Source organism: Pinus tabuliformis, chromosome 2_2 (assembly GCF_031772625.1).
Source record: "Pinus tabuliformis cultivar Carrire ecotype Pingquan chromosome 2_2, CPIR1, whole genome shotgun sequence".
NCBI classification, from domain to species: Eukaryota; Viridiplantae; Streptophyta; class Pinopsida; order Pinales; family Pinaceae; genus Pinus; species Pinus tabuliformis.
In genome coordinates this window covers 602,499,809-602,511,501 of record NC_142300.1, presented here as the reverse complement: position 1 = coordinate 602,511,501, position 11,693 = coordinate 602,499,809, and the positions used below count along the sequence as shown (strand labels likewise).

The following is an 11,693-nucleotide window of genomic DNA, read 5'->3' as shown; positions in this document are numbered from 1 at the left end:
GCAATGTGAAAGTAAATTCATCACTACTTAGGTCATGTAAAACCAAGCACCTCACTAAGTGGCAATGTCATCTTGGGATATTTCTAAAAACTATTTGTAACCTATCCTATTTATTTTAGTAATCTTTATTTTCTTCTTACTATTATTTGACAAAATAAATAAATAAACAATAATAAATAATAATAATAAATAAATAAATAAAATAAAAATAAAATTAAAAATAAATAAATTAAATTAAAAATTAAAAATTATATATATATATATATATATATATATATATATATATATAATTAAATATATATATATATATGTTCATCACTTTATTGACCAAATATTCATTCACTAAACATTATCTCAACTTAAATCAAAAATAACATCTCATGGTGAACTTCGAAACCAAAAAAAACAACTCATCAGGCAGTTGAACTAAACTTTATTTCATATGAATCACTGAAACAAAGTAAAAGCAAACTCTACATTGTGAATGAAAATATATTGAGAAGTTGCAATACCATCCTCTCCAATGAACTTGGAAACCAAAAAAACAACTCATCATCCAATTGAACTCAACTTTATTTTCGTATGAATCAGTGAAAAGGAGTAAAAGCAAACTCGACATTGTGAATGCAAATATATTGAGAAGTTACAATACCATCCTCTCCATTGAACTTCGAAACCAAAAAAACAACTCATCACCCAATTTAACTCAACTTTATTTCATATGAATCAGTGAAACATAGTAAAAGGAAACTAGATATTGTGAATGCAAATATATTAAGAAGTTGCAAAACCATCCTCTCCATGGAACTTGTAACCAAAAAAAACAACTCATCAAACACTTGCACTAAACTTTAAAACTACAACAACTCAATCACAAATTTTTAAAAACAACATCAACCCAATCACGAACCTTTAAAAATGACTTAGGAGTAACTTGCACTCAACTTTATTGACCAAGTATTCATTCACTAAACATTATCTCAACTTAACTAGAAAATAACTTCTCATCATGAACTTTGATACCAACAAAAACAACCCATCACGCAGTTGCACTAAACTTTATTTCATATGAATAAGTGAAACAGTAAAAGAAAACTCAACATTGTGAATGCACATATATTATGAAGTTGCAATACCATCCTCTCTATTCAGTTCCATACCATATTTAAACTTTACAAAGTTCATTTTTCCAAGTAAACATGATTTCATGTTAACCCACAAAGAAAAATAAAAGAGAAAACATGAGCAATGTGAAAGTAAAGTCATCACCAGCTGACCATGTGAAAGCAAGCACATTAGAGTGGCAATGCCATCTTCCATATTGAGATACTTCTAAATATTATTATAATATATTCTAGTTATTTTGACAGTTTTCATTTTCTTCTTATTATTTTTTGAGATAAAAATATATTTATTATTTTTGATATCAAGGTCATCACTTCTTATTAATATTATACTTTTCATTTTTACCCTAATTCTTAATCATCTTAAAATTCTTTTTATTTATATTTTAAATTAATAATATTATTTTTATTTGGTTTTCTCCTTTATCCTCTTTTATGAACATAACCGAACCGACCTTTAAAAACGAACTTACACTTCACTAAACTTTATTGACCTAATATTCATTCACTAAACATTATCTCAACTTAACTAGTAAATAATATCTCTTCATAAACTTGGAAACTAAAAAAAACAACTCATCACACAGTTGCACTAAACTTTATTTCATATGAATAGTTGAAAGAGAGTAAAATCAATCTCGACATTGTGAATGCAAGGGAGTTGCAATACCATCCTCTCTATTGAGATAATTCCATACAATATTTAAACTTCATAAAAATATTGCAAAGATTATTTTTCCAAGTAAACACTATTTGTGGTTAATTTCAAGTTAACCAGCAAAGCAAAATGAAAGAGAAATCATTAATGTAGGGCAATGTGAAAGTAAAGTCATTACCAACTGGTCATGTGAAGGCTAACACATCACTGAGTGGCAATGTCATCTTGGTACTTCTAAATATTATTTATAATCTATCTTAGTTATTTTAGTAATTTTTATTTTCTTCTTACTTAGATAAAAAAAAATACATTTGATCTTTGATATAGGGGTTGATCACCTCTTATTAATATTATATTTTCCTTTTTTTACCCTAACTCTAAATCATCTTATATTATATTTTTCTTTTTTTACCCTAACTCTAAATCATCTTAAATTTCCCTTTGAATTTTAAAGCAATAATATTATTTTTATTCAACAAAATGGTTTTCTCCTTTAACCTATTTTATTAATATAAACCTTTTAATAAAAGGATTAAATGTGAGGAATCTCATTAAAATATATAACTCATATTAACAATTTAACTAAATTTATTGTTATTTAATTATAATTTATCTAAAATAATATATGAATATATAAACTAATAATTAAATTTGAATCGATCTTATTTTATTAATTAAATAAAACAAAATTAATATTCATTTTTAAATAATTAAAATAAAATAAAATATTTTTAATTAAATTATTTTAAATGATTTAATTTCGTATTTTTGAATCAACTAACAAATTATTTATCACAAAAAAATATTTGAACAATATAGTTATGAAAAAATGATTTTATTAGGAGTTGTCGAGAGACTTTTTGGACTTTCCTGTGATTTTTAGCTAGAATTTCATGAAAAAAATATAGATTTGGTACTTTGAAAAAACTTTAGGGCATTTAGATTGTGCATTTCTCAAGTTAAACTTGTAATTTCAATGAATCCTTGCACGATTTCATACAAATTAGATCAGAAAATAATCCAAATTTTTTTTCCAAAAGTTGCACAAGACAATGGATTTTGTTTTATTAATTAAATCAAGTTAATATTTAAATTTTAATTGAATTATTACATTTAATATTTGGCCAAACTATTTATTGCCTAAACATTATTTTAGGCTTTGTCTAAACATGTTATATGTTAGAGTTTTTGGTTGAAATGAACCAAATTATTTTTGGTGAAATCTTAATTTTTGTTGGTTAAAATAGGTCTTGACTGTATATGGATTATGGATTCAACACCCTAAAAAACCTCTAAAGGCTTGGATTGTGGAGAGTTTACAACTCAAACTAAAACTTGTGATTCCAAAAATTCCCTACCTAATTCTAGGCTAATTATACCAAAAAAATATGACAAAAAAAACCCTTCATAACATTTTCTAAGTGTAAAACCACAACTCAATCACGAACTTTTAAAAACAACAACTCAAAATAACAACTACTCAATGACAATAAACTTGCACTAAACTTTATTGACCAAATATTCCTTCACTAAACATTATCTCAACTTAACTGGAAAATAACATCTCATTGTAAATTTCGAAATCAAAAAACAACTCATCACCGACTTGCATTAAAATATAAAACTACTACAACTCAATCACAAACTTTTAAAAACAATAATTCCATCATGAACTTTAAAAACAACTCAGAGTAAACTTATACTAAACTTTATTGACCAAATATTCATTCACTGAACATTATCTTAACTGGAAACAAAAAACAACTCATCAGATAGTTAAACTTAACTTCCTATGAAACCAAAAAACCAACTCATCAAGTAGTTGAACTAAACTTTATTTTGATTTGAATCAGTAAAACCGAGTAAAGCAAATTTCACATTGTGAAAAGTTGCAATACCTTCCTCTCCATTGAACTTCAAATTGTGAATTCAAATATATTATGAAATTGCAAAACCATCCTCTCCATTGAGATGATAATTCCATACCATATTTAAACTTTTCGAAGAATATTTTTCGAAGTAAACGCCATTTCTTGTTAACCAGCAAAGCAAAATGAAAGAGAAATCATCAATGCATGGCAATGTGAAAGTAAAGGCATCACCAGCTCGCCCTGTGAAAGCAAACACATCACTTAGGGGCGGCAATGCCATCTTCCGTATTGAGGTACTTCTAAATACTATTTATAACATATCGTAGTTATTTTGCTTGAATGTTTAGCAATGGGGAAGAATAATTCGTTAGGGTTGATATTATTTCTGGTTCTCGTCCTGCTGCAACATGGAGATTGCTTGAAAATGGAGATGAAACTGATCCATCGCCATTCCATCAACAGTCTATTTTACACACATTTCTCGAGCAGGCACCAGGCTATAGAAGCGCTCATAAGACTCGACTCCCTCAGAATAAGTTTCCATCATGGGCACTCCAATTCCCATATATGGGCTCCTGCTTTACCTCCGGCGGCCTCTAACTTCGGACCGAATGCAGCATTTGAAATGCCTGTAGCCTCCGGTGCAACTCTGGGAACTGCTCTTTATTTCGTGGAACTTTTTGTTGGAACTCCTCCCCAGAAAATCTTGCCTGTAGTAGACACGGGCAGCGATCTCGTCTGGGTAAATTGCAGTTCCTGCCAGAATTGCGGCTCTTTCAATCCCAACAGATCGTCATCTCTATCATACGTACCTTGTTACTCCAGAGAATGTGATGCCCTCTCTCCCACGGTGTCCTGCACTATTGAGCCTAAAATGGCCTGCAATTACGGCCAAAGCTACCTGGACGGCACTTTCATCACAGGCGCTTATATCCATGAAACGATTACATTGAACTCCATATCTAGGAAGCCATTGAAGGCTGACAATGTGTTGATGGGATGCGGATTGGATAACCAAGGGCAGACAGACATTGGCTCCGGAGGCGTGCTGGGTTTAGGTCAAGGACCCAATTCATTTGCAATACAGACAGCCAGTTTATATGGGGGCAAATTCTCTTACTGCTTAAGAGACTATCTAGAGCCCACCACAGTGACAAGCTTTCTGGTATTCGGAGACGTGATCGAAGAATCAGGTCCCTCATTATTGAGAAAGCCAATTCAATATACTCCGATTCTGCAGGGAGCATCATCATTCTATTACGTGGGTATAGAAGAAATAGCCATAAATGGAGAGAAACTTCCGATATCCACCAGTGCTTGGGAGATGGATGAATTTGGCAATGGAGGGACAATAATAGACTCTGGGACTTCGCTCACCTATTTGGCAGAGGAGGCCTATGAAATAATACTGGAGGCCCTGAATGTGGTAATCACATATCCAAGGGCTACAATGATGTCTCCACAGCAATTTGATCTCTGCTTCAACACTTCGGGTGTGAGTGAATTGGAATTTCCTGAATTCTCAATTATTTTGGAAGGAGGAAAAACATTTAGTCCGCCGCCAGAGAATTATATCCTGCAGATCGAGGACGACGTGAGTTGCCTGGGACTCAGACCCATTGCAGAACCGGCGCCAAGTATTATTGGGAATCTTCTACAGCAAAATTTCTTCGTTCAGTACAATCTGCCGCAATCTCTTCTCGGGTTTGCTCCTGCTGACTGTTCATTCCATAAGTGAATGTGTGCTTGACTTATTTTCAGTTGGAGTCTTCACTCCACAATTAGACTGAATTATTTGTGGTTATTGCTTTAGTTTTCAATAAAATACAACTGAACGGTATTGGTAGTTGTTTTTGTTTTCAATACTAAAAAAACGCTTTCTTTGAGTACATTCTCTCTAGATTTCCATATATTTTCTCTTGGATTCTTGTCTGTAATAGTGAGTATTTTATCATATTTCTTATACAAAATTTGTCACTAGATTTCCATACCAATGCGTCAGTTTGCATAGATTCTCTCTGTTATATGTGTGAGAGTGTTACTATATTCTACTAATTCATAGTTACAAAATAGAAATAAGTTCCTTACTGGTTCATGTTTATCAACAAAAAGGATTTACCAGCTTAGGAAGGAGCAACATTTTCATCAAAAATCTGGAATGAATTCCCTAATTGGTGTTGATACACCCAGCATTCATAAGTTTGTCCTGCACATATGCTGTGAAATAATACTTACATGTTTCTTTGTCGATGCCCTTCTTTGAATGCAGATCAGTTATCTGGTTTTGTTCTCTGTAGATATGCGTGTATGTAATGTTCTGAAAGGTGGATGTTAGGATTCTCATGGGGCTGATCCACTTTGACAAAATATGGGGATTGAAAATAGTGTATTTTTTGAACCAATCAATTATACTTTTCCACGAACCAAGATTTTTCAATCCCCTTCATTTTGCAAAGTTGAAGACGCCCCCAAAGTGCAATGATCTCAACCTTACTATGCGTCCCCGGCGTCCCTTCCACTAAAAATGGTTAGAATTGCCCCCTCTCTAGCATAATGACCGCCCCACATCCACATCTTCTTTGTAGCCCATCAAAATATCCTTTGGGATAGATCCCCATAATGTTCTTATATATAATCTTCCTTGGTTTTACCACTGCCTTCTTAGGTCCAATCTTGCGGAAATATGTGATGGTCTTAGTACCACCTCACAAACCATTTGTCTCTTCCGTTTGAACACCCAAGCACTACAACTACGCCATGATGCTCCGGCATGTCCTTGGACCATGTGACGAAGCAATTTTCCAGTGTATTTAGTGTACCCAAACGATCTAACTTAAGTAAATTCATCACCCCTGACCACACCTCCGTGGCAAATGAACATCCAATGAACAGATGGTTTGCCTCCTCATCTAGCAACCTACACATGGAACATATACCTGGCTTCCTCATCTAGCAACCTGCTCATGAAGCATATACCTAAACCTTGAAAGCCTCTGCCTTGTAATTTATCCCAAGTAAGCACTCATTTGTGTGTGGCCAACCACCCAAAACAAAAAAGTTTCTTAATTTTCTCCCACCCCATGCGGCCTTGAACCATGAATTGAATATAAACGTCTTTTCTACTAATGGAAAATTATTATATATATCGACTTTTGGATATCCATTTTTTATTGGGCCTTCCCATTACATATCGTCTTCACTTTCACCAATGCAAGCACCTGAATCAGATAAATTTGTGAGAAAAGCTTCTCACTCAATAGCCAAGTTATCAATCAAACCAATATCAGTAGCCCTCAGCCAAGATGGTTGGGAGGTGAACCGATTGTTCCTGTCGATGATATGTGCATAATTAAAGATGCCCTTGTCGTGGAGTGTGTTAAGGAGGGCAGTCGTTAGGGAGTGATTGCCAACTAAGCCCTTTAAAGCATCTATTACAACCGGAGTTGTTTATAATGCGATTTTTTGGAGATTTCGGTGACAGAATTTGGGGGAAGAAATTGAGGTTAAATCTTGATTTGTTGCAGTTAAAATGGTTTTTTAACTGCATATTTGGATTCAGCACTCTGAAAAACCCCTGGGACGCTTTGATTGTGCAGAAACTAGCTATCAAACTTGGGATTCCAATAAATTGCTACCAAATTTTGACCAAAACTTCCAAAAAATCTCATTATAAACAACTGCATTACAACCTCAGCCTGTCTTTCATCCCCGAGTGCCCACAGCAAAAACCCCAATACCCAATGGCAATTTCTCGACGTGCTCCTCCAGATATATGAGGCTCCTAATGACCTTCTTGCCCTCATCCTGGACCATATCGAGAGGGTTTTTCCTTTCATATATTTTTCTCTAATAATTTGACCCCATATGCCATTATCATTTGTAGCCTTTCATAAACTTTTTATTACTAAGCCACAGTTAAAATTGTGAGTGTTGAAAATACCCCACCCCCAGTGGCAATCGGTTTAGCTATGGCTTTCCATCTTACCAAGCGTATCTTCCCTTTCAACTCAGTGCCCGACCCGATGAATCTGGTCATAATTTCATCAATCTTATGACAGACCTCCATCGGCAGCCTAAACAAAAGCATCCAGAAGACCGAGATGTTCTGAAAGACACATCTAGCTGGTAGTTGTTTCAATCTGGTCATTTAGCAAAATTTCTCGTTCAGTACAGAGTTTTCAGCAATCCGCTTTTGCTTTTGCTCCTTGGTGTCTGTTCATTCCATAATTGAAGGTGAACTTGAATTATTTTCGGTTGGAATGTTCACTTCACCATTAGATTGAATTATTGTACGTCTGGTGATTGCTTTTTGAACTTTTAATAAAATACCTCCTACCTGTATTGGTAGTTCTTTCAATCTAGTAATTTCGTAACAGGAACGGTATTGGTAGTTCTTTCAATCCGGTAATTTCGTAACAGGAAATAAAAGAGAATCTCATCACATGAATTACTAGTCACACTTCTATTTTATGAGATGGAAAGCAATTTCATTTTTTTGGGAAGAAAAAAACATCATATATTTATATTAAGGATATATATAGGTTTTAGATACAATGACGGTAAGAGACTATCGGCAGCCCTTGATCATATTGTTGTCTATACCAAACAAAATTATTTCAAATCATCCTTATCAGAAAGACCGAAAACTGGAGAGCGACTTAAATGGCTATGAGAAGAGGCTGTATTTCTCCCAGATTTGAGACCCCAGATTAGAGACCCAAAAATTTTACAAGACTGTACCAAAAAGCAGAGCATCAATAATATGAATGACTGTTGCGCCCAGCCTGCTGAAATGAGGAGCCATGATCAACAAAACTGTACCAAAAAGCAGACCATCTAAAATATGGATGACAGTTGCGCCCAGCCTGCTGAAATGAGGAGCCATGATCAACAGGAGCATGTTACAAACGGAGATCATCAGAGACCAATTGCTGATCTAGAACTACGACATCAAAAGAGAATCATATTTATACAAAAAGCTTTTAATGGAGAGACTCATGACAGGCCAGAATACGCTGGAAGATAGCCTGGATAGGCTCCTTTGAGTCTTGAAAAGTATGTGCATTCCTCCAGATCCATAGATGCCAAACGGTGATTATGAAAGCAATTTCATGAAATCAACAAGCAACGTTTTCCCATTCATTATTTTTGCATGGATGAATTTCAATACTTTGTTTTTCCATGGTGGTGCTTCTCAAATTTTTGTATCTCAATTTGATCTCACCCTTGTTTCAAAGAAATTGGACATATGGTAAGCTGAAATTACATACGCAAACCATGGAAAGCCTGCTTATTATTTTACTCGATGGAAATATGAAATTTAAGTGACAAATAATGGAATTCCATTATTATTATTACAAGTGTAGTGTTTGATTGAGTTATTGTTACAGGGTAGTGTTTTACTGATTTTATAATAATGTGTTTTTTAATCTTTAATCAAAATTTGTAAAATTTCTATTTTATAAGATAGAAAGCAATTTCATGAAATCAATCAAGAAGCAACGTTTTTACCTTCATTATTTTTGCATGGATGAATTTCAAAACTTTGTTTTTCTATGGTGGTGCTTCTCAAATTTTTGTATCTCACCGTTTTAGAGAAATTGGACATATGGTAAGATGAAATTATGGAAGGCATGCTTATTATTTTACTCAATGGGAATATGAAATTTTAGTGACAAATAATGGAATTCCATTACTTATTATTACAAGGGTAGAATTTGATTGAGTTATTGTTACCTGGTAGTGTTGTTTGATTGATTTGAGAATAATGAGTTTATTAAAAATAAAATTGGACATATGGTAAGATGAAATTACATACACAAACTATGGAAGTCATGCTTATTATTTTACTCAATGGGAATATGAAATTTTAGTGACAAATAATGGAATTCCATTACTTATTATTACAAGGGTAGAATTTGATTGAGTTATTGTTACCGGGTAGTGTTGTTTGATTGATTTGAGAATAATGAGTTTTTTAATTTTTAATAAAAATGTGTAAAAGTTTTTTTTTCTTTTTCTTTTTCTTTTTTTTTTCTTTTTTTTTTCCGTATAAGGATGGTATATAAAGATACCAACATATTCCATCAGATTTAGTACATTCCATAATTGAGTCCATTCTGACTCAACAAAATATGGTGAATGCCATCATTATCAGATATATGTTTCTGTGCATAGTGGTCTGTACATATAATACAGTGCAAACATACAAGCAAAATGATCTAATATATCAGCAGGCTAGACATCTAAAATGTGGGAGAAAGATATACAAAAACCAAAACACAAAAAATAAGTCTTTGTCACATAAAAAACCTCTGAAGATAAACCACCAGCATTAGCATATGAATATTTCCAAAGAATGTAGTAGTTATCTTGGTAGTGGAAGCACCCCGACATCCATGATGTTTTCCTCCATCTTGATCTCAATGTGCATCCCATCTAGCTCATCCAATAACCCCCTCTTAGAAAGTCTATCCGCATTTTGATTAAAGTCCCTTCCAATGTGCTCAATCATTGAGTCATTAAAAGAGGCCCAAAGTTGCTCAATTTGATATAGCCAACCATGGAGCGTGGGTTGATAAATTTTTGCACATCCCAGGACATAGTCGATGATAATCTTAGAGTCCCCAAAAATGTGAATTGAAGGGATGTTAAGATATCTAGTGAACCAGAGAAGTCCCCATAGTGTCATGGCTTCTGCCCTCGTGTTCGTGCCGCTGCCAGCACCCCAGTGAACCCAAAATTCTTGTTCCTGAGATAAAGCAATCGTGAAACCACATCCACACCTATTCCTTTGTGATGCCCCGTCAAAGAAGCCAAACGGGTAGACCATCCAATTGGTTTATGAATGGTTTTCTTAGGCCCCATGCCTTGTTGTGTACCAATAGAGTACCATTTGATAATGCGCTCCAACACCTGCATAACATTTTCTCTGAAATTTTTAAAAATGATATTGTTTCTCCATCTCTAGATCTCCCAGAAAAGAATAAGGGGGATGTTTCACCATGTTGTATTTTGATTGCTCCACCACCTCAAGCAATCAGTAATACAATCATATTGATTATACGAGAAACTGATATAACCAGCAAGATTGTTCCAGAGCTGTACAATCATAGGACATTTTAAGAATATGTGGAAATTTCTCTCCTCCACTTCCCTGCAAAGTACACATATCCTCGACCCATACCAATTCCTCTTCTGGAGGTTTTCCCACGTTAGATTTTTATTCTTCCAAACCAGCCAAAGGAAAAGAATAATCTTAATGGGGATTTTGGATTTCCAGAAATTAAAGAACCAACATACCTCAGAGTGTTGTATCTCCTGACGGCAAAGTGTGAAATATATATCAACCACCATAACACCCCCCTCCTTCATTTTTCCTATCTAGGCAATCTTTTCCCTATCAACTTCTCGGCATACTCCAGCAAGCTGCAAGACAATTCTAATCTAATCCCACTCCCTCGCCATCTTCCCATCCAAACCCAATTTGTTAAAATTGGAAACTAGGGAAAAACTTCATGTGGGTCATCTTATTCATGGCTGATAATAATTTTATTAGATTCCTCTCATCGAGAGGTGTAGGATTTATATAAAGATCATCCGATTTCGATAAGTTTTCATGGAGATATGAATTTATTTTGATTATGGAATTATTATCAAGCCGACCTACAACTCATGTAGGCTCAGAAGCCCAATAGTCACATCTATTCAAACACCAATGTTGCGTATAAATATAGAACTTTTCCTCATTTGGACTCACTCATCTCATCACATCTCTTTCTCTCTACTGCGCAGAAAAGAGTCTCTTCTCTACTGCGCAGAAAAGGGTCTCTCCCTCACACATGTGACGCCGGAAGCTGCTGAAACTGAAGCTGCAACTGCAGAAGTAAAGATTGACCTGCGTGGACTAGAATATCCCCTCATCTGAACTATGTTTTAGGTTCATCTGAACCTTCTCTGAAAGTCGCAACTTTTGGTGGTGGAATCAAGTCAATTCGACGGACGGTTTGCAAGATATCGACTACCCTAGTTTGAAGCCGG

General features: G+C 34.3%; 1 protein-coding gene across 1 annotated transcript; it reads left to right on the top strand.

Moving 5' to 3' along the window:
• Positions 1–4,002: 4,002 nt before the first annotated feature.
• Positions 4,003–5,391, top strand: LOC149194097 (aspartic proteinase NANA, chloroplast-like). The gene has a single exon (XM_089407541.1). It carries the CDS (start codon positions 4,003–4,005, stop codon positions 5,389–5,391), a length of 1,389 nt encoding a protein of 462 aa, XP_089263667.1.
• Positions 5,392–11,693: the final 6,302 nt, after the last annotated feature.

Coding starts and splice junctions, on each gene's coding strand:
- LOC149194097 (XM_089407541.1), top strand. CDS start 4,003: ATGGGGAAGAATAATTCGTTAGGGTTGATATTATTTCTGGTTCTCGTC.